This window comes from Pygocentrus nattereri, chromosome 16 (assembly GCF_015220715.1).
Source record: "Pygocentrus nattereri isolate fPygNat1 chromosome 16, fPygNat1.pri, whole genome shotgun sequence".
NCBI lineage: Eukaryota > Metazoa > Chordata > Actinopteri > Characiformes > Serrasalmidae > Pygocentrus > Pygocentrus nattereri.
Window position 1 is genome coordinate 8,495,839 of NC_051226.1, and position 23,512 is coordinate 8,519,350.

Consider the following 23,512-nt stretch of genomic DNA (forward strand, 5'->3'; position numbering starts at 1 on the left):
TCTTGATCAGTGAACCTGTGCTGCACTGACTCTGAAATACTTCACTCTGTGGACAATATAGAACCCGGCCAACTATAATCCTGTGTGGCCTCCCTTAAAATATCTCAGATTCAAGTATCCGTTACAAATGAAAAAAATATTTAGAAGCACTTCGAAATTTGTAATTTGTAGGATTGCAAGGAATGGCTGATTGTAAAGAAAAACATCAGCGTTACAATTTAAAATAAATAAAAATATAAAATTTAAAACTTTGTGTTGTGGCCATGTCCCTTGAATTAGCCTGAGATTAATTCTAGACCATTTGACCATCTAAGGACCCAGGAGTCTGGCCCACTTAAAGTCATTCATGCCAAAGGCAGGTTGCCTGCTCCTGGTGTTTTTCGAGAATGAGGCTAGATTTAGTGGGGAAAGGCTGCTTCTCTGGTGCTCTCCTCTTATAATTGAATATCTTGTAAGTGAAAATAACTCGACTGAGTGGTTTCCAATTTTCAGAGAACACGCAGATCTAATCATGTGAGACAGACGCAGAGAACTTATTCCAACATCAGCTTACGACCACTGCACTGTTAACGCCATCCGACCTTCACCTTATACAGTCAGGCTTTTTTTAAATCAGATAACAGAGGATAACTGAATGAAGGACAACCTGTTTTGCTCAACTCGTGATGTACCCTAATGGTGTTGTGTATTGCGTTCATATTGATGACATGAACTGATTAAATCCCAAAGAGATCCTGTGACAGATCTGTGTGAGGTTCCTGTGACAGGACTGTGTGAGACTCCAGTGACAGGACTGTGTGAGGTTCCAGTGACAGAACTGTGTGAGGATCCTGTGACAGGACTGTGTGAGTCTCCAGTGACAGGACTGTGTGAGGTTCCAGTTACAGGACTGTGTGAGGATCCTGTGACAGGACTGTGTGAGGTTCCAGTGACAGAACTGTGTGAGGATCCTGTGACAGGACTGTGTGAGGTTCCAGTGACAGAACTGTGTGAGGATCCTGTGACAGGACTGTGTGAGGTTCCTGTGACAGGACTGTGTGAGTCTCCTGTGACAGGACTGTGTGAGTCTCCAGTGCCAGGACTGTGTGAGGTTCCAGTTACAGGACTGTGTGAGGATCCTGTGACAGGACTGTGTGAGGTTCCAGTGACAGAACTGTGTGAGGATCCTGTGACAGGACTGTGTGAGGTTCCAGTGACAGAACTGTGTGAGGATCCTGTGACAGGACTGTGTGAGGTTCCAGTGACAGAACTGTGTGAGGATCCTGTGACAGGACTGTGTGAGGTTCCTGTGACAGGACTGTGTGAGTCTCCTGTGACAGGACTGTGTGAGTCTCCAGTGCCAGGACTGTGTGAGGTTCCCGTGACAGGACTGTGTGAGGTTCCTGTGACAGGACTGTGTGAGTCTCCTGTGACAAGACTGTGTGAGGTTCCTGTGACAGGACTGTGTGAGTCTCCAGTGACAGGACTGTGTGAGATTCTTGTGACAGGACTGTGTGAGTCTCCAGTGACAGGACTGTGTGAGTCTCCTGTGACAAGACTGTGTGAGGTTCCTGTGACAGGACTGTGTGAGTCTCCAGTGACAGGAATGTGTGAGGTTCCTGTGACAAGACTGTGAGTCTCCAGTGACAGGAAAGTGTGAGGTTCCAGTGACAGGACTGTGTGAGGTTCCTTTGACAGAACTGCATGAAGTTCCTGTGACAGGACTGTGTGAGTCTCCTGTGACAGGACTGTGTGAGGTTCCTGTGGCAGGACTGTGTGAGGTTCCTTTGACAGAACTGTGTGAAGCTCCTGTGACAGGACTGTGTGAGGTTCCTGTGGCAGGACTGTGTGAGTCTCCTGTGGCAGAACTGTGTGAGTCTCTAGTGACAGGACTGTGTGAGGATCCTGTGACAGGTCTGTGTGAGGTTCCTGTGACAGGACTGTGTGAGGCTCTTCTGACAGGACTGTGTGAGGTTCCTGTGACAGGTCTGTGTAAGTCTCCAGTGACAGGACTGTGTGAGGTTCCTGTAACAGGATTGTGTGAGGATCCTGTGACAGGACTGTGTGAGGTTCCAGTGACAGGTCTGTGTGAGGTTCCTGTGACAGGACTGTGCCAGGTTCATGTGACAGGATTGTGTGAGTCTCCTGTGACAGAACTGTGTGAGGTTCCTGTGACAGGTCGCTGTGAGTCTCCAGTGACAGGACTGTGTGGGTCTCCAGTGACAGGACTGTGTGAGTCTCCTGTGACAGAACTGTGTGAGGTTCCTGTGACAGGTCGCTGTGAGTCTCCAGTGACAGGACTGTGTGGGTCTCCAGTGACAGGACTGTGTGAGCTTCCTGTGACAGGACTGTGTGAGTCTCCAGTGAGAGGACTGTGTGAGGTTTCAGTGACAGGACTGTGTGAGGTTCCTGTGACAGGTCTGTGTGAGTCTCCAGTGACAGGATTGTGTGAGCTTCCTGTGACAGGACTGTGTGAGTCTCCAGTGAGAGGACTGTGTGAGGTTTCAGTGACAGGACTGTGTGAGGTTCCTGTGACAGGACTGTGTGAGTCTCCAGTGACAGGATTGTGTGAGCTTCCTGTGACAGGACTGTGTGACTCTCGAGTGACAGGACTGTGTGAGGTTCCTGTGACAGGTCTGTGTGAGTCTCCAGTGACAAGATTGTGTGAGGTTCCTGTGGCAGGACTATGTGAGGTTCCTGTGACAGGACTGTGTGAGTCTCCAGTGACAGGACTGTGTGAGGTTCCTGTGACAGAACTGTGTGAGTCTTCAGTGACAGGACTGTGTGAGGTTTCTATAACAGGACTGTGTGCGTCTCCAGTGACAGGTCTGTGTGAGGTTCCTGTGACAGGACTGTGTGAGGTTCCTGTGACAGGACTGTGTGAGTCTCCAGTGACAGGACTGTGTGAGGTTTGAAAGTCTAGACGATCTCACGCTATTATTATGATCGTTGTTGGTGTTGTTATTGTTGATGACAAAGGCTATATATACACACACACACACATATATATATATATATATAAATTTGCTAATGAAAATCGGTACAACAACAACAATAGCAATAATAATAATAATAATAATAATGATAACAATAATAATAATAAGGAAAGTAACATTTGTCAACAAATAAAGGCCGGTTCATAATAATATTCGTTTTTTATTAAATAAAAGTGCAATACACACGAATATGCAAAGCGTCTGCATTTCAAACACTGTTACAAACTGAGAAATCTCATAAATTAAGTGTGAAAAGTAAAGGGAACGTCATTCTATCATTATGAGGCGAACACTATTCCTTATATTACAAATATAGTTTCGTTGTTAAACGGCGTTTATTCTTTACATTCTCAGGCCACAGCAGTGGATGAACTCAGTTTGGACTAACTGGACCGTCAAAATGTAGCAAAACAAAAAAAAAACCGAAGAGAAATCATACATTATCCCGTGATCTCAACGAGCTGCTCTTTTCTCCTGAAAGGGCTGAAGCTGTAGTCTGGAGTTAAAGCTGAGCCGCTTATTGGAACAGACTCAGTGAAACGGCCCGCAGAGGAACATCAGCACGAGCCGGGAGCAGAAACGGAAACAGAAAGAGTTCGAGTTGTTTACTTTACAAAAAAGTTGATATTTTACACATAAATATTCACAGTAATATAGTTTCTGTGGGACACCGCTCGCGCTGCTACTGTACACGTCCAGCTCGCGTGGAGCGTCTCTATTGCTGAGCTCCTCCGGAAGAGCGCGCGAGGCTTCAGCTTCAGCTTCGCGTCCTTTCTCACAAAAACACGCGCACGCACTCTTTCGGAGCTGATGGAGAGTGAGTGCGGGTGATAGTTCAGTCACTGTGTGAGAGGCGGCGGCCTCTTCTACGAGCCCTCGCTGTCCGCCGTGTGCGCCAGCAGCGCCGGGTTCGCCTTGTGCTTCTTCAGCAGCTGCGTGATCTTCTCGTCGTCGGAGTTCGGGTCTAACGGTTTGTTGTAATCGTCATCATCCTCCTCGTTCTCTGAGGCCCCTTTCAGCCTCTCTGTCTCCGAGTCCTGCTTCTTCTTAGCCGAAGCCATTTCCGCCGCGTGCCGCTTCCTCCACTTAGTCCTGCGGTTCTGGAACCAGACCTGCTCAGACCAGAACACGAACTGTCATTAATAACCCAGACCTGCTCAGACCAGAACACGAACTGTCATTAATAACCCAGACCTGCTCAGACCAGAACACGAACTGTCATTAATAAAGCAAAAAAAATTATGATTAATAAATCAGATCTGCTCAAATCAGAGCAAAAAAAAATGATTAATAAATCAGATCTGCTCAAATCAGAGCAAAAAAATGATTAATAAATCAGATCTGCTCAAATCAGAGCAAAAAAATATGATTAATAAATCGGATCTGCTCAAATCAGAGCAAAAAAATATGATTAATAAATCAGATCTGCTCAAATCAGAGCATAAACAATTATTAATAAATCAGATCTGCTCAAATCAGAGCATAAACAATTATTAATAAATCAGATCTGCTCAAATCAGAGCAAAAAAAATATGATTAATAAATCAGATCTGCTCAAATCAGAGCAAAAAAATATGATTAATAAATCAGATCTGCTCAAATCAGAGCAAAAAAATATTAATAAATCAGATCTGCTCAAATCAGAGCATAAACAATTATGAATAAATCAGATCTGCTCAAATCAGAGCATAAATAATTATTAATAAATCAGATCTGCTCAAATGAGAGTATAAATAATTATTAATAAATCGGATCTGCTCAAATCAGAGCATAAATAATTATTAATAAATCAGATCTGCTCAAATGAGAGTATAATAATTATTAATAAATCGGATCTGCTCAAATCAGAGCATAAATAATTATCAATAAATCAGATCTGCTCAAAGAATAGCAAAAAATATTAATAAATCGGATCTGCTCAAATCAGAGCATAAACAATTATTAATAAATAATATCTGCTCAAATGAGAGCATAAATAATTATTAATAAATAATATCTGCTCAAATGAGAGCATAAATAATTATTAATAAATCAGATCTTCTCAAATCAGAGCATAAATAATTATTAATAAATCGGATCTGCTCAAATAATAGCAAAAAAAATGAATAAATCAGATCTGCTCAAATGAGAACATAAATAATTATTAATAAATAGTATCTGCTCAAATGATAACATAAAAAATTATTAATAAATCAGATCTGCTCAAAGCAGAGCATAAATAATTATTAATAAATCAGATCTTCTCAAATCAGAGCATAAATAATTATTAATAAATCGGATCTGCTCAAATGAGAACATAAATAATTATTAATAAATCAGATCTTCTCAAAGCAGAGCATAAATAATATATGATCAACTAGATTTGCTGAAATCAGAGCACAAAGTCATTTCTAATCCAGAAAACAAAAAGACTCATTATTAAACCGCAACTGCTTAAATCAGAGCAAAAATGACTATTAATAAACTAAAAAAATCTGATTTTCAATTCTTAACTGATTTATAATGATTAATAATCCATGTCTGCTTAAATAAGATCAAAATTCATTCAACATCCAGTCACTAACAAACCAGACACCTGAAAAAATCATTACAAATGCGGTCAATTCCACTGTCGATATCGGATAATAATAATAATAATAATGGACATGTTTGGGCTTTGTTGTTGTTATTATTATTATTATTATTATTATTATTATTATTATTATTATTATTATTATTATTATTATTATTTCATTTCTCTAATACCTTTAAAATATTTTTGTTTTTATATTTTGTTCGTGATCATTTAGCTCATATTATTAGACACGACTAATCTTCATTTACTGGGTTTATAATCGAGCTGTTTTATTAAACCTGTTTATCTGTTTATCTGCTTGGTTTAGTTCACGCGGGAGGAGTAAACAGAAGCCGTAGTTTAAAGTGTTTCCGTCTGAAGACATTTGGACGCGGATTCCGGCTTTTGCTTTGATGTATTAAAGCCCATTTATTCCGCCTGCGCTGCGTTTGATGGACACTGCGTCACTGAGCTCGTGCAGCGGGCTTGTTCTCGTGCGGAGATGGTCACCTAACCCGCTGCTGTTACTGCTCTCCCTCTCCCGAGCGCGCTCAGGTGCTGCTCTCTCACCTTCACTTGGCTCTCGGTCATCCCTAAAGAGTAGGCCAGGCGCGCGCGCTCCGGCCCCGCTAAATACTTGGTCTGTTCAAAAGTCTTTTCCAGAGCGAAAATCTGCTGTCCTGAAAACGTGGGCCGGGTGTGCTTCCTCTTCCCGTCCTTATCCAGCAGCACCGAGTTCTGATCTGAACAGACAGAGAGGGAGAACAACATGAGCAGCGTCTCCACGTTCAATTAATAACCATTAATCATTAATAAAATTAATAATAATTAGTAAATAAAAATCAAAAATCCGTGTGAAGCACAAGCAGAAGAGCAGGAGGGCGAGATGGACAGAAGACGTGACTGATGCTGTCATTTCTGACCCCCATTCGTCTTAATACTGCGCAGAGCGAAATAGATTAAAACATAAAAGACGCTTAAACCGGGAGGATTCAGGCGTTACGGGGGTCGTCAGGCTGGAGGGGTAATATGGGACACACATCACAGGCCGTTAATGACAAATAAAGATTTGATCTCCAAAGAAGAGCTTCCTCTATTATCTGATGGCCCCGGGAAGCTGGGGGGCTTCTCGTGTGTCACTTTCTTCATTATTTTTGCATCTTACAAAATTGCACTTTTGTTTACTTTAATGCGCTGAGTGCAGGTAGTAGGAGCCACAGCTAACCTGCAGCACTTACAGACACACCGGCCAGTGGCGTGGGAAAGTTGGTAAAACCGTGGCAGGACCGGCCTCCTGAGTGCTGGCCCGAGGCGGCGTGTCTCGATCACAGACTGGCACTTTATTTACTCGCTATATTTATATTGCGTTAAATGTAGTCAGTAGAATTTTCCATGATGCTTTTATAATGAAGCCAAGAGGAAGACAGCCGTCCCGGCGTCAGCGCCGTGGAGCGTAATTGTCATTGCTTTGTTTATGTGTTACATTATCATCGCCCGCTCATTTATTCTAAGAGATTTACAACAAGAAGTGAAGTAAATCAGCTTACGGGGTGAGCACGTGAACCTGGCATCCCTCCAGTGCGGGCTCTGGACCACCCCAGGCCAGAAGATGGGGGTCCTTGGGGGCAGCTCGGTCAAGGGTTTGGGGTAGCGGCCCACGGCCACCGCTGCTGCTGCCGCTGCCGCTCCGGGGCTGAAGTAGAGGCCGGGGGGCGGAGGGGGGCTCAGGCTGCTGAAGCGCGGGAGTCCGGTGAGCAGGCCGGCCGGAGAGGAGGCTGCAGGCCCGGAGGAGGAGGAGGAAGGGGAAGAGGAGAGCACGGAGGGCCGGCTGAGGATGTCGTTTATCCCGTGCGGGGTGCCGAGGGGGACTGACTGGGGTCCTGTGGGGGTCTTGGAGCCCGGAGAGGAGGCAGGAAGACCGCCCGGGTTTGGGGAGGCCGAAGTGGGGGAGGCTGAAGAGGAGGAGGAGGAGGAGGGCAGAGGGTACGAGGGGTACAGCGGCGCCTTCAGCTCGGTCATGGTGTGCAGAGCGGCCAGAGGAGGGGGGCCGAGGAGGAAGGAGCTCTGACGGGACCCGTCCATCTGACCCACGGCGAGCATAACCACTAAACTCGGTGGCAAGTAATGAAATAAAAAGGGGGGGAAATGAAGAACAAATCAAAGGAGCACACAGCGCGCGGTGGGGGGCTCTGGGGGGAAACGTGGCGATTTTTAGAAAAATATTCTTCTGCAGGTTTTCGCTCGTAGGAAGGCAGGAGAGCCGGGCGGAGGAGCGACGGCAGGTTGTTCTGCATCAGAGCGGAGCAGAGCGAAGAGCGGAGTTAAGAGGCATCGCGCCGACCGAGAGTCATACAAAACAACGAAATAAATAAATAAATAATATGTTGGGGGGAAAACAAAGGAAAAATAATAAAAGCAGCGCCGCTTATTATTCAAATCAATATTTCGTTGTTGTTGTTGTTGTTTCAAATTCCCAGTCAGTCGGAGCGGCGCGGTGTAATCATCCTCACAGGCAAAATCCAGTCAGTTCGTTAAAACACTGCAAATCTTGAAGGTGAGGCATTCTTCTTTTACTCGCACGTCAGATGGAGAGAGAGAGAGAGAGAGAGAGGGAGGGAGGGATAGAGAGAGAGAGAGAGAGAGAGAGTCGGAGAGCTGCCTGAACGCAAACGCTGCCATTCAGCGCTGTGAATCTATAAATAAAGGTGCAGTCTGTGTCGGTGGTCCACACGGAGACCCGCGAGATAATAAACCATTTTCATCAACCCGCCGTCTTTTTGCTGCGAAACTCCAAAGTTTGGTGGATGTGGCTGAGAAAGTGGAGGCGCTCAGAGGGGCGCGATTGGGCAAAAGAGAGCCGTGACGTGTACCGGGGCAGAACTGAAGTACACCCACCACGACCCCCACTCCACCACTGCCTTCATTGGTTCTCTATATTCACCGCGTTCATTTGCACATTAAACCGGGCTGGCCGCCCGCTGTTAGGCAGAGAAGAGAAGCACAGTCGAGCTGAAAAAGGGACCGACCTGCTTCTGCGCATCTGGACTGATGTGCTCAAGTGGGAGACTCACCGCACATCTCAGAAAGCCAGACCGAGCCCAGAGCTATGAGCCCACGAGCGCTCTGTGTCTTTATTTTATAACAGTCTGTTATTACAGCAGCAGAAATAACATCTGCCGCTCTTCTGCGTCACTGTCACCGGTTGTGGTCTAAGCGCTGGGCACCAGCCGGGAATGAGGCTCAGCTGCAGCCCCTTGCGTTGTACTTTATTCCTTATTAACGTCTCTGCAGCCCGTGCTCTCTAATAAGAGCCATTAAGCCAATCCCCATTAGAAAGCAACACCATCAGGTTTCACTCCTAATGGTTCCAGTGGTGTTTTGTTTTTTCAGCAGCAGCCTACCTGTTAAAAATGCACACCTGAGGGGAAAAAGTGTTTCCTTAAACGCCATCAAACCTACATCCTGTGCCCAGTCTCGAGCAATGATCAAAGTTTTTATTTATTTTTTATTATTATTTATTGTTTTTGTGTAGTGCTGCTCTAAAAAGCGCGCGGTCCGCGTCCTTAAAACTGGAAAGTCGTCACGAAAGAGCCTACACGAAAACAATAACCTATAAACCACTCTGTGATTATTTATTAGGCCTTAATTCGTCTTTAGTGAAGCCTTTCAGGCTCTTGGGAAAGTTATTAAACCACAAAGTACCAGCGCTCCGCTTTTTCAGACGGCTGTTCCTGAGAGTTTAAGTGCAGTGAACGTGTTTGTGTGAGAACATCTAGTTTGTGGAAAGTTTTTCGGCAGATAAAATAACATTTCACTCCGCCAAGCGCTTTAAAATATCCAGATTCAGACTTCAGATCCAGTATTACACACAAATACACACGCAGTTCAAACCGCGCCTCACAGCCAGCCTCATTTTCAGCAGCACTTTAGCGCCCTCTGCAGGAGGATGAACAACCATCTTTCCACGAGGCCGATATGCACTTGCCAGTTTATCAGAAACCCCGACTTTGTACGCTCATTGGCCCTTTTGTCTGGTTGCCCTACCATACAGGTTCACGATGCCTATAGGATAACTCGGGGGAGTAACTAGTGACCCCTCCCTCCCCCTTTCACGGCTCATACCACTAGTAGCATGAAAAGACACTCGCAGCTAAAAAGCTATTACTACGTGAACTTGGTGTTCAAAGTCCCATTATCTCTGCTGCTTCCCATACATTTGTACCAGAACAACACATCATCATCTCCAGTACCAAGCTCTCCCTACGACTGACCTCGAAATGCTAGAGCACCCAAATATATGGTCAGCGGTGGCCCAGGGGTTGGTCCCTTTGCACTGATGGGCAAAAACGGTGAAGATGGGACACTCTTAAAAAAGAGGGTTCTTCAGTGGAGACAATGGCTCTTTATAGAAACCTTTGCCTGATTACATGGTTCTTTGCATAGTGAAAAGGTTCTTCAGACTGATGGAGAATGTGTTGTACATATATAGAACCTATACAGAACCTTTTTGAAAACACCACACAAGGTTCTTCTGTTGTTACAAGCTTGACATCGTAACAATAGCCAAACACTTTTCGGTGCCATATATTCAGAATACATTTGAACACGTTGAGAAGACACAAATAAAACTTGTGTGGCACGTTTGTGTTTTACTGCTTGGCAGGTTTTCTTTGGTTCTCATCACCTGCTTCAGAAAACTGCTGCTCCCATAATCCCACTGCCACCTTATGAACTAATCAAACTAGTCACCCTATTCCAACAATAAGATTACATACATTTCACTAAGTTGGGTAGCTGTGTGATTCAGTTAATGACATGTGTACCAGACATATCCAGCACACCACCATCCCTCGTTGGGCACGTCCGCTACTGAGGAGACGCTTCATTTCCATCCACTTTGTTTGATCAGTCTACTCAGGCTTTAGGGGGGAACCTCAGTGTTAGTGAGTTCTTCTGTAGTGTATGTCCTCAGACGCTGTGCACTGATTTTAAAACACTTCAACAATCACAGGTGTTTCTATTAAAGATGGTACTTTTTTACTCAATTTACTCAAGTATTTAATTCTAATAGTATTCCCCCTAACTTGGACTAAACACCGATTCATTTCTGTATACTTTCTCCAATACTTGAATTCCACTGCATAGTACGTCCTGCAAATGTTTAAGCCTACAGCAGGTTTTCCACTGTCTACACCACATTAATACAAACCACCCTTAGACCAGACGTTTACTTCATTCCACACCACAGACAGAGCACTGTGTTGCCAGTAGTGACATTTCCAGCTTTGGTTACTATTAACTGTCTGGCTTCAAACAGTTCCTAATTGGTGTTAATACTAAACCCGTGGAAGAAAAAGTAAAAGGTGATGACCCTCCATGGCGTATACTCAATTCTTACACCTTTTATGACAGATGTACTATGAAAATAACGTATTGAGGCACAATTAGATGAACAACACGCAGCTGACAAATGCTACCAACATCTAAACAGATCAATAGTCTGTTAAATAAATAGGATTAAATAGGATTTAACGCATGAATAATGAACAATAATAATACAGACCTTAGGGGAGGGCTCCTACCCTAGTGGCAGCACATAGGCAGCCAGTAAGTGGCCTAGAAAGACTGTCTTTTATTTAACCCTTCCTCAACATGTAAAAGCAGTGAAACACTGCGTATTGCCCGTTCTGTCCACATCTAAACATGCAGTAATTACATTTACATGCATGTAAACTAAAGCCCAAACTAAGTTCTAGTGTTCTAGACTGAGAACAAAACATGTTAACAAGAGCTGTAAGAGATTAGGCCCTTAATCTGATTTATGACGACCAACACTAACGCTTTGAAAAGATGTTAAGTCTTGACACCTCACATCTAAAGACAACACGCCTCCTTCACTAATAACTTCCCAAGTTTCTTCTTAAACATGTTCTTGATCAAGGTACTAAGAAGTCTACATCAGATTCATGGCATTCTTGGATTGCACTTCTACGGTTTCATAGATTCTGCTCTTACCCAGGAACAAATCGCAAAGAAGACACCAGCGAAGGTCAGAATCTTCATAACCTGAATTCTTCTTAAGAGGAGTTATGAAATGAGGCCCAAAGTCAAAGAGTTTTCAGCTTATACTTTTTCATGGTGACCATTTGCAAGATTTTGAGATTTCTCATAACGCACCCGGTGGAAAACCACAAGAGTAACTCTTTTCCTTCTGCACTCAATGGCAGTACAAACAAGAAGATACATTGGCTGAGCATGTAAAGGTCAGGAGCTCAGCCCAGTCCACGGTACAACTGTATATTCCGGCATATCAGCACCCAGTATTTTTAAAATGTACCTGTTAAACATTCAGTGACATTAATAGAAAAATTCATCAAAGTCATTCAATATTATGATCTCATTATTCTTCAGTAGTTTGATTCTTATAGTCTTGTGCACTTCCCTTACTTTACTGTTACATGCTCAGCAAGCTTGAGATATCAAAACAGCCAGTTTCCATTTTTAGATTGACATTTTTTAAATAGATTTAAGCCACATGCATACATTTTCTCCCTTGCACTCTCATGCCATGTGCATGCACCTTAGTTTGTCCACATTTGCCCCCCAGCACCTTCAAGTGGGCATCTTTATTATTTAACATTAATGTCAATTTCCAACAAAATGCAACAAGGACAACCTTTCCGCAGAAGCCTGAGCCTTGTTGCGGTCACACAGTCAGTGGAGCAAACCATCCAGCAAGCACTGCCCCCACAGACACATTTTAATTGCAATAAGCTTACCTCAACTATAACCTCAGTTTGACCATGACAACTGTATAGCACTGTGTTGATAATGGTTAGAATATAGTCAAACTAATCAAAACTACTGATATGCATGTAATGGTAGTTCATTAAGGGCAGAGGCTGATTTGTACCCATGGGTGAAGATTAAAAAAAAAATGCACTAGAAGTTTAGGGTGAAAAAACTGGTAAATCAGAGAAATAAGACAGTTCAGACCACAATTGGGTACGAATGTTGGAATTTATTTACATTTACTCCCGGGCCATAAGTTTCTGCTTTTTCAGCTTCTTCTGAGAAACCTACAGAAAAAAAGGAAAATTAAATGAGGTTAATTGAAAGGCAAATGAAACCAGTCATCAGTCCTTCTCCTTCTAACTCACATCTGACCGGTATTAATGGACTGACATCAAACAAGTGGTTGCTCAGAAAAGTCAAAGTTTTTTTCATCATTAATCCAAAGGTGTCCTAAGAGGTCATCATTACAACCACAAGTAAAGATTTGGGCAGAGAAAGAGTCGAACGACAAGGCAAAACGTTACCTTTTTCTTCTGAGCAACCTCCTCTTCTGGTTTGGGAACGATCTGCTCTTTCTCAGTGAGGATCATCTCAATGTGACATGGGGAGCTCATGTAAGGGTTGATACGCCCATGAGCGCGATATGTACGCCTGCGCATCTTGGGGGCCTTGTTCACCTGGATGTGCTCAATCACCAGAGAGTCCACATCCAAACCCTTAAAACGCAGACAGACAAAATCACTCATGTGAACCCACGTTACAGCAATAATGCACCATTTCATTTCAACTCCGAGCACTGCATTTCTCCTTACGAGTCTTGGAAACATGACAAGCAAACAAAGGGTTACTCATTTGATATTCAGTGTTGGTGATTTCCCCCACTACACTCCATGTGGTGGTCACTTGTGCGACAAAAGTTTACACACTAACTGAACTTCAAGTACAATATTCTGAAACTAACCTTAAGTTTTAATCATAGCACATCAGAAATCAAGCAGACAGGGAAAGTGGAGACCATGATATTCCTTAGAAATCACAGCAGTAAAATACTGCCTAGCTGCTTCCATTACGGTAACACTGGAATTATAGTGTAATGTAGTTGTACTTTAAGAATGCACAACAAAAAAGACACACAAACAAACTACAAGGACTGTCCAAGGTGGACCCCAACTGCTGGATGTAAATGCCACATTTACATTTAAAGCACAATGTTTAACCTCAACCTTGCATGAGTTCAAATACCTTAAGTTCAGCATTACTCTCTGCGTTCTTCAGCATGTGGAGGAGGAACTCTGCGCTTTTCTTGGGCCAACGTCCCTGGGTCCAGTCGTGCTGCTTGGCCTATGAGGAGCAACACACAACACTGAAGGTTAAGAACAGAACTTTTACACGTGTTCATAAAGAAACAGGAGATCACTCAAATCATCAAGGTGTTTTCATGTTAAATTCACCACCACAACCTGAACTCATTCATCAGAAGAACCGACTACAAAACTCAATCTCACCTGGGCACAACGGCCAACGCCACCATTGTAACGGCGGAAGGGAACGCACTGGCGCTTGACCACAACGTCCTTCAGGTACTTGGTAGCCTTGCGAATGTGCATGCCTTTAATGGCCTGGGCGGTCTCACGAGTGTTCTAAAGACAGAACAGAACCCAGTTAGACGGCAACTTAAAACAGGATCTCAGGAGACAAGCAAGTTTTTATAAAGACCACATTCCACAATGAGAAAGCTGCCCTAACTGATGATCATCGCAGCTGCTGTGTGGTTAGACACATTGTTGGATTCTTCAGCCTGGGCCACCAACCATAAATATCAAGCAACCCCATCAGCTGGCAAACTAAATATTGACACCAAGATGTTTAACATGCTCAGCAAAACAATTGTGAATAGAAAAACCCAATACTGGTATTTGTGTACAGCACCAGTAACATCTCAGTACAGTAACATCTCTAAATGTTACTCTAATATTTGCAGTATCGACCAACTTGAGTTGATTTAACTTCAGCAATGGAAACACAGTGAACTGTTCAGGACTTGTACACATATCCAGTGACGAGCAACGGCAAATATCCACATCAAAGACTAAAATCACCTGAAATAGATCAACAAATGTATAAAATGACAAACTGTACCTTGAAGTGAACACGGAGGTTGGAGCCCCGTGACTTGCATGCTGTTGGAGAAACACACACGACCAACTTGTAAGTACAAAATAAAGCCCTTGATGCACTTTAACATTGACACTACTTCCCGTCATACTGACCGATTAAAATGACCCACATAAAACCCTTTACTTCACACTGGGGTTCAGCCTTGGTGATCTAGCGCTCTCTGACTAACCCCTGGGCCCATATACATAAAACTTTAGAGTAGGGGTGATAATCTAGGACCAGATACAGCTCATTTAAATGACTGGCACAGCTCCTACTTCAGCACTTTGATCATCTGTGTGAAGGCCTGTTACAGTAAGTCTTCTAGAGCACCCAGCCAGACATTGGAGCCTGGAGTGGAAGCAAGTACTCCAGGGATATTAACCAGCCAACGCTAGATCTCCCAAGGCCACAGACGAGCACACCTACTTTACACGGTTAGACAGTTCATCTTAAAGGTACTCACACTTGGTCGGGTTCTCGGGGTCGAGCGAGTAGCGGACCATCTCTGCAGGTCTGGAAACGGAACACAAGCAGGGTCAATGAGTAAATAACAACAAGCATAAGCTGCCAGACACTGCCGATCAAAACAGGTTGCTCAGATTTCAAAGTTGTTTTCATTATTAATTCCAAAGGTGTCCTAAGATCGTCATCACAGCAACCCGCTTCACTGAGCCGCTTCAGGGGACACGCAGCCGGGCGGCCGGGCGGCGCCAGCAGGCGAGCTGCACCGCCGCCAGGGTCAACATCCAGCGGCTCAGCCCGCCGGAGACCGGCTAACCACGCATAGGCTACCATGTCGGAGAAGCAGCGCTGAACCGATCGGCGTTAACTCGGCGATTTAAACCGTTTATACGGACCAGAAAATCCAAGAGCCGCCGCGGCTACAAATGGCAGCCCGGACAGAAAACCGACAGCATTTCTCTAAAAATCCTCCTCTATACTTCACAATAATCGCGTAAACTGTCGAATATAAGTTAAATAAGCGCGTAGATGCGACCTCTCAGTATAAAAACTGAGGATTGCAGCGATTTTGCGCGGATTATGCTGCGTTTTATTTCCGAAGCTCCATATCAGACACTTACTCTCTGAGGCCGCAGAAGGGAAGAGGAAGCGCTAAGCATGCTGGGAGAACAAATCGACTTCTGGCTTCTGCGACAAGAAAAAACAGACAGCGCCGCCCAGTGGCGGGATGCAGTAACATCTGTCTATGTTAAGCGATACTTTATTAATCCCACAAATTTAACCCATCCGTGAAGTGAAGCTCCACATACACACTAGTGCATATACACACACACACACTATTGGGCAGTGAGCACACTTGCCCAGAACGGTGGGCAGCCCAATCTAGGCACCTGGAGAGGTTAGGTGTCTTGCTCAAGGACACCTCAGTTATAGACTGTCAGCCCTGGGGATTGAACCGGCAACCTTCCAGTCACAGGGCCGGTTCCCTAAACTCCAGCCCATGACTGCCCCTGTTTGCTAGATCTATCTTTCTATCTATCTATCTATCTTTCTATCTATCTATCTTTCTATCTATCTATCTATCTATCTATCTATCTATCTATCTATACAGACATACACACACACACATATATATATATAGTACAAATTTAATGCATTTTAATCAATACATTATTTACATTCTTTTATTTGCGTATATAATTTATTCATTTATATATAGTATACATTACTGATTTACAGTCATTATATTACTTTGTGTAACATATCGCCGCTGTCGGAACAAAACCTTTTATCTCCAAAATGACAACTTTACAGGAGAAGGAAAAAACATATTTTGCTTTTAATGTAAATCTGTAGAACCAGAACTTTTTCCAAGCCATTTTGGGCTGTTTCTTTTGGTCCATTCATCATGAAATTTACACACAATGTAAAGGGTAACAGGTCAGAATTATGTCAAAAACTGAAAACTGGAGATATGAAGTTTTGTCCCAAAACTGTGATATATAATTACATGAAATGCTGTCATTTATTATAAATATATAGAGAGTGTCCCGTATGGACATACAGTGTAGAATAAAAGTCTTAGGCATCCATGAAAACAGTTTACAGCAATTTATCATGTCAATAAGTGTTTCTGCCAGTGAAAACACTAGACAACATGAGAGTAAATAGAAATTAACAGACATACACTCTAATGTTTTTTTAGTAAAGCTAATAATATATTGATTAGAAAATACGGCTAAAAGATCACAGACGTTGTGCTTGAGCTCTGTCTGTACACTTCAGCAATCACACAGGTTTGCTAAATTCCATCCGCAGCAATCCTGAGTGTGCACATTAAAGTAAGTCATGTTTTTTACCCTAGATTTTACCTGCATTATCACAATTTCGGAACGCCTGACAGTGAAACGTGGATTCATCGGAACACTATACAGTTTATCTGGCTGTCCTGGATACCCCATTTATTCTATAATCTGAATAATTTTATTCCGGCAAACAACCTCTTATAGGCAGGAAGGTTGTAAGCATTACAAATATTCCACTTGTTCAAGTGATTAGACGGCTTTTCTACTGAGAATCACCACTCACTGTACAGTTTAATATGGTTGAGCTAATCAGCAAAATAAAAGTCCTCTTTGTCTCTGTCTCAGAATGCTGCCCATTTCCTATGTAGAGTCCTATGGCTATGAAGAGGCTATGAAGCAAAGGCCTCTATGCTGCATTATGTGTCTAATTTAAAGCCATTTATGTTCAGCCATAAGCTGCCTGACTCCCTGTCTATCATTTAGGGCACTATTTGGCTAATTAATCATTTCCTATGACCTATGAAGGTGCACCTGCCACATTACCCCACCTATCTGACTGTCACCTCATTGATCCCTTTCTTTCTTTCTTTCTTTCTTTCTTTCTTTCTTTCTTTCTTTCTTTCTTTCTTTCTTTCCTTCTTTCTTTCTTTCTTTCTTTCTCTTTCGCCATTATACACCCTTTAACTCAACGCTTTAACTTTAGATTCAGATTCAGATTTCTTTATTGATCCCAGGGGGAAATTGCAGTTGTTACAGTTGCAGCCATTTATATAAAATAATAAACACCTAATAATTTAAAACAATATAGAGAAATTTGCAGTATGTACACCAGATTTAAGTACTTATGAATACAGTAAAGTGGCAGTGATTGTGATAATAAATATGAAACATCTGGTATAAAGCAGTTCAGCTATTTAAATTATTTAAATTAAGTTAGTGTCCCTCTGAGTTATTGCACACACAATTGCTGTTATTGCACATATGAACAGTTTGGTATTGAGTTTTGTGAATCACACACCGAGGGAGGAGTTATAGAGTTTGATGGCCACAGGTAAAAAGAATAAAAATATGCTTTCATAAATGTAGGCTCAAAGAAGAGAGTCCCTAGTCCACCCACTAGATGGCAGCCATGTACAAACAAAAGAAAACAAAAAAAAGACGTGAGCCATAAAAAGGCCTATTTAAAAATGTCCTGCAGCCCACAATGTTTTACTGAACCTGAGTCACACCATTAGATAATTATCAAATCCTTTCTAGGACAAACAAAACACTACAGGACTGGAGGTGAGAAACACTGCTAAACATCTGCACAGGGGTTTCATTTACAGGCCTATTGTTAGGTCTTCATCGAAAGGCTTTCCACTATGTTTTGATGTTTTCAGCTGAATGGGTGACAACCTTTCACTTTTGCCACATTTTGTACAGGGCCTCTATTTTAACCAAGGCATATTCCCATGAATGATGACAGATTATGTATCTGGAATGTCAACAGATCCGGGCATTTCTAACTTTAAACAGCCTTCATACTACAACCTCATATAGTTTATTACTGCTATTGTTAGTTTTACAACTGAGTTACGTAGATGACAAAGACTTGTAGTAGTTCAAATAAAGATAAATAATTGATGCTGAAAAACCAGGGTCCTGATTTAGTCTGATTGATGCTGGATTGTGGCTTTGCCAATAGGGTTTTGACCAGACAAGCAGAAGCCAGGCAATGCGTCAGCATATCGGAGTACCTGAGGGGGGCAAAAGGCATTTGGCATGAGCTCAAAAATTCTTTCAGAGTGATCCCACTGGAGCCAAGATCTCAATATCGCAGCTTTCTTTCCTGTCAAGAGAAAGAATAGTGCAAACTCTCTCGTTTTCTCTGCGTGAAATGCTGATTGGGGGAATACTGCTCCACGGCTTGCTGCATCAGTCACAGGCAGCACTGTCTACTGTTTCCTGCCCCTTCCTGTCTTCAGAATCCCCAGCCTGTCTCTAAAGAGGATCATTTAGGGCCGGGCAGAGGGATTCAGGCCAAAAGTAGGCCCTGCTCTGACAGGTAAGCATGGATACATGCTGTTCTATTTTGTTCTATGAATGGTCCCCATGCCAGCCTTTACTTTGCCATTCTTGTCTAACAAGGAGGTTTGTGCTGCTGCACTGAAACTGAAGCCATATCGAACTGCTTTAGTGTCCTGCCCGGAAATTTGCTGAAGCCGGTGGGTTGAATTACGACGCCCCTTGAGAACAACCCCAGAGCACCTCAGGACAGCATTAGCGCCGCTCCTGATCAATGTGTGCGGGGCCCCTTTCTGACAAGTATTACATTACAGCAAATGCGTTTGCCTTGCAAAGGCTTGTTTCATGTGAAGGCAGTATACTGATCCATAAAGGCAGCATTCTTATCACTCTTCAGCATTTTTATTTGCAGATATTAAGATCCATATAATAGAACAGCTCTTGGGTCTCCATCAGAATCCCTGCATTTGCCTTCTGAATGACATTGACATGAGTGTAGCTTGGCTCTGTCCACTGTGGCTCTGTCCACCACTTTTTGCTTTTTGCTGACTCATGGTCTTGCCCTGCCTTTGCACTGTCCACCCCAGCACTGGCCAGGCATGTCATTTGTTAGATTTAGCACAGCTTAATATGTTTTCAGTACGGCTCTCCCTGCAGAGCACTAATGGATGAGTCCTTGGATGAGTTTCTGAAGAATTGAGTAATCCATTTTAATCATGTCTCCTGAAATACCTTCAGCATACATTTCCAATCCTGATAGCCCTAGCCTTGCTGCTAATGCAATTTGGCCTCACACACACACACACACACACACACACACATACACACACACACACACGCGTACGCACGCACACACGCACACGCACACACACACACACGCACATACACAACTCAGGCACACTCTATGTGATCACTATTAAGCTGAGTGATGTGCAAGCTGAAAACGCTGAGAACGCAGTGAACTCATCACTATCGCTATCTTACTGTGTGGAGCTGCTGGTTTATTAAGGCACACTAACTGATGAAGGTGAGAGAGTGTGAGCAGAGTGAGTTCTATTATATCACACCTGGCTGGTGTGGTTGCTAACTTTCATTCCAACAACAAAGGAGCACACACGATCAGTTGTTGGAAGGCAGAGAAGTCTAAGCAGATGTGCTTCTGCTTGTTTATAAGGAAAACCTGCAGCCACGCCAGCCCTTTGCAGATAAGGTCTGCAAAATAGTTTTGAAAAGCTTCACTGAATCACTTCAAAACAGCTTTGCTGAATCAATCCTAAAGCTTTACCAAACCACTTTTTAAAGCTTTACTGATTTTTTTCTAAAAGCCATTCTGAATTATTTTAAAAGGATTTTCTGAATTATTTTCAAAGACATTAATGAATAAGTTTCAAAGGCGTCTGAACCACTTCTAAAGGTTTTTCTGAATCTTTAGTCACTTCTAAAGTCACTTCTAAAAGCTTTTACTGAGTTACTTGTAAAACATTTATTCAGTAATTTCTGAAGGATTCAGAGAATCACTTGAAAGGCTTTTCTGAATCACTTCTATAGTCAATAAACTTCACTGAATCACTTTTAAAGGCTTTGCTGAATCATGTATTAATAACTTTTAATCATTTTAAAGGCTTTTTCTTAATTTCTAAGGGCCCTACTGAGTCATCCTAAAGACTTTACTGAATCATTTTGAAAGGCAATACAGAAGTGTTACTGAATCACTTCTAAAGGCTTCACCGAATCATTTCCAAAGGCTTTACTGGGGCATTTGTACAAACTTTACTGAATCACTTAGAAAAGCTTTTCTGAGTCACTTCTACAGGCTACAGGTTTTGCTGAATCATTTCCCTTTTAATCACTTCTGTACTGTACTGAGTAACTTCTAAAGGTATTACTGAACCATTTTAAAGCTTTACTGAATCACTTCTAAATGCTTATAGAATCATTTCACAAAAATAATTAACCCGTACACAGCTGACTGTATGTATGGGTCAATTAAAGCTTTAACTTCTTAATATTAACAAACATTTGGGTCGGTAACATTTTGCATGTGTACTAAGTGAATAATAAATTTGTGTATGGGCGTCTATTTTAAGGAGTCAAGCCCTAGGCTTATTATTCAGTTATTCTTTTTAAGGCTTATTGTCTCTTAACTACTGTAAACTATTTTCTAAGACATAAACTAATATACTAATATGTAAGTTAAGTAGGTATGAGTGAGGATTAGAAATCGGCCATGGGGGGCTTACAGTATAAGAGATTATATGATGTAGTCAGCTACGTGGTGTCTGTCTGTCCGTCCATCTGTGGGTCTGTGGGTGGGGGACTCTCATACAGTGCTGCAGTAAGCGTCACTTTTCCTCTCAGCAGCCCTCCCCCTTCCTCATCCTCCTCCTCCTCACTGCAGAGAAGCAAAGAGGGGAAAAAGAGGAGGGGGGAGAGAGTGGAGGAAAGAGAGAGACTGCAGTACTGCAGAAGCTGGGCGTTGGCTCCAAATTAAAGAGAGACGAAGAGAGCAGGAGAGAGAGAGACAGAGAGGGAGAGAGAGTCGTACAGAATGGGGAACACTTATTGACAAGGGTGTTGCTTTAGAGGGACGGGGGACGGGGGAAGGGGGGGGGGGTGTAGTCAATATGACATTCTGGAGAGTTAACAAGATTGCTCGGGAGACGCTTCACTGCTCAGTGAACACATTTTATGAGAAATGTCACCTGCCATGCCAAAGTCAGAGCAATTATCATTCCTTGTTGCTGTTCGTTGATAATCGTTAATAAGGCAGGGAGAGTAAATGGTCAGTCAAAGGTACTTTTGCTACTGAAAATAGTGATAAACTGATTTTACTTGCTTCAACATCATTTCAATATAAAGAAAATCAGCAGAATTGTTGCCAAAGTAAACGTTTTTCCACGTACACAATACATTTTTGTTAGAACATCCAACAACAACAGACTCACAGGGAAAAGGAACTTAATGTGGGTAAAACTTTGTTCTGATGTTAATAAGACCAATAATGTATAATATCCAATCTAAATAACCAAAAGCATGTATTTCAACTTTGTCAGTACTTTTCATTTTATCTTCCTTAGCAGCAGAACTATGGGGAAAAAACTTCATTTGAAGTTGATTAAAGTAAACAAAAATAACATAAACCAATATTTCAGACTCATTATATTGGCTATTAATTAGTTATTCAGTAGAGTTAGTCCATAGTTTAGTAGATACATTTCACTAAGTAATAAGTATTGGTTTCACTAAGTAACAGTGATGATGATGAGATGTTTAATCAGTAATAAGTTACAAAAATTCGATTTTGAAAGCTTTTTTATGCTTCACTGATATTTATCACGAGCATATAAGATCTCCCAGACAGACAAATAAGTCAGAAAGTGTGGCAAAAAAGAGTGAGAGAGAGAAAAATGATCTTCCCTGTTTGCCAAATGGCCTTTCACTTCATACATTCTTTAATGTGGTTGCAGCACAATATTATCAGCTCAAAACTTTTAATCTCAATCATTTTCCTCAATGAGCAACACTGTGTGCTGTATTTCATTATGGCAGCTGCGCCTTTGATTCTTCCACTGTGTGAAATTCTAAAATCCTTCAAATTCCCTCAGGAGTGATGAAGCCCTCAGCTTTAGTTAGTCAGGAAAAAACAGGAAGCTAGATTACTAATAGCTGTGCTTAGAGTTTTAAATATTTAATGAGTGCAGTCTGCGGAGGCTGACTGAACGCTCGTATTCACTGGGATGCCACGGGACATTGTCTTTTTCAGGAACGCCTTTTCATCATGGTTTTACAGCGTTCTCCCGAGATTCAGCAACAGCTCAGCGCATACACAGTGCCCCGCCACTCCACCCAGCATAAAAATGAGTGCAGATGAGATGCAGGGAGCTCAGACCTCTCCAGAGAGACGCAAGCTCTCTACTTACACTGATGTTTCTCCCATCGTACAACAATGTGATGCACAAATCTCTCTCATATATGCATGAAAAAATGCGGCGAGGTGTCTACCTGCTTCAGCTGAAAAAAGAAATTTTGTTCCCTGAAAAAGGAAGGTAAATGCACTTCAGTGTCTTTACTATGTGTTGTAAACATATCAAGTCATATAATAACAGCCTCAGATTAAGCTAAGCAGTTTCATTTACTCAGTAGTAAAGTGAAATTTTAATAGATTTAGTTATATTAAAATTCTGAGAGGAAAGTAACCCAGATTTACTCCACAACACTTTACTCAGTTCCAGTTTAGCCATTCACATGGAGTTACTAATTCTGTGTGCCGGGGTGGGAATACAAGCATTGTGAATATGTATTCAGAACACAGGAAGTATCTGTATTCAGTTCAAGTTATGTTTTGTAAAGTCAGTACTCAGAATACAGGCTTTAGATTTCAGTCATTTTTATATATTAGGTTTAGATGTAATATATACACTCACCGGCCACTTTGTTAGGTACACCTGTTCAGTTGCTTGTTAACATAAATAGCTAATCAGCCAGTCACATGACCGCAGCTCAATGCATTTAGGCATGTAGAGGTGGTCAAGACAACTAGCTGAAGTGCAGACCGAGCATCAGAACGGGGAAGAAAGGGGATTTAAGGGACTTTGAATGTGGCGTGGTTGTTGGTGCCAGACGGGCTGGTCTGAGTATTTCAGAAACTGCTGATCTACTGGGATTTTCACGCACAACCATCTCTAGGGTTTACAGAGAACGGTCCGAAAAAGAGGAAATATCCAGTGAGCGGTCAGTTGTGTGGACAAAAATGC

At 42.5% G+C, this 23,512-nt stretch overlaps 2 protein-coding genes and 2 non-coding genes across 4 annotated transcripts; all 4 read right to left on the bottom strand.

The window, feature by feature from the left end:
• Positions 1 to 3,136: 3,136 nt before the first annotated feature.
• On the bottom strand, positions 3,137 to 8,287 carry nkx6.1 (NK6 homeobox 1). Its single transcript, XM_017713400.2, has 3 exons — positions 7,077 to 8,287; positions 6,100 to 6,272; positions 3,137 to 4,087 (listed from the first exon to the last, which is right to left on the bottom strand). Exons 1-3 carry the CDS (start codon positions 7,627 to 7,629, stop codon positions 3,842 to 3,844), a joined length of 972 nt encoding a protein of 323 aa, XP_017568889.1. The 5' UTR covers positions 7,630 to 8,287; the 3' UTR covers positions 3,137 to 3,841.
• Positions 8,288 to 12,530: 4,243 nt separating this feature from the next.
• rpl17 (ribosomal protein L17) lies at positions 12,531 to 15,637 on the bottom strand. Its single transcript, XM_017714104.2, has 7 exons — positions 15,567 to 15,637; positions 14,948 to 14,997; positions 14,464 to 14,504; positions 13,830 to 13,964; positions 13,567 to 13,665; positions 12,849 to 13,040; positions 12,531 to 12,608 (listed from the first exon to the last, which is right to left on the bottom strand). Exons 2-7 carry the CDS (start codon positions 14,985 to 14,987, stop codon positions 12,561 to 12,563), a joined length of 555 nt encoding a protein of 184 aa, XP_017569593.1. The 5' UTR covers positions 14,988 to 14,997; positions 15,567 to 15,637; the 3' UTR covers positions 12,531 to 12,560.
• LOC119265478 lies at positions 12,727 to 12,794 on the bottom strand. Its single transcript, XR_005131671.1, has one exon. It is a non-coding gene; the product is annotated as a small nucleolar RNA SNORD58 (small nucleolar RNA).
• On the bottom strand, positions 15,075 to 15,142 carry LOC119265476. The gene has a single exon (XR_005131670.1). It is a non-coding gene; the product is annotated as a small nucleolar RNA SNORD58 (small nucleolar RNA).
• Positions 15,638 to 23,512: the final 7,875 nt, after the last annotated feature.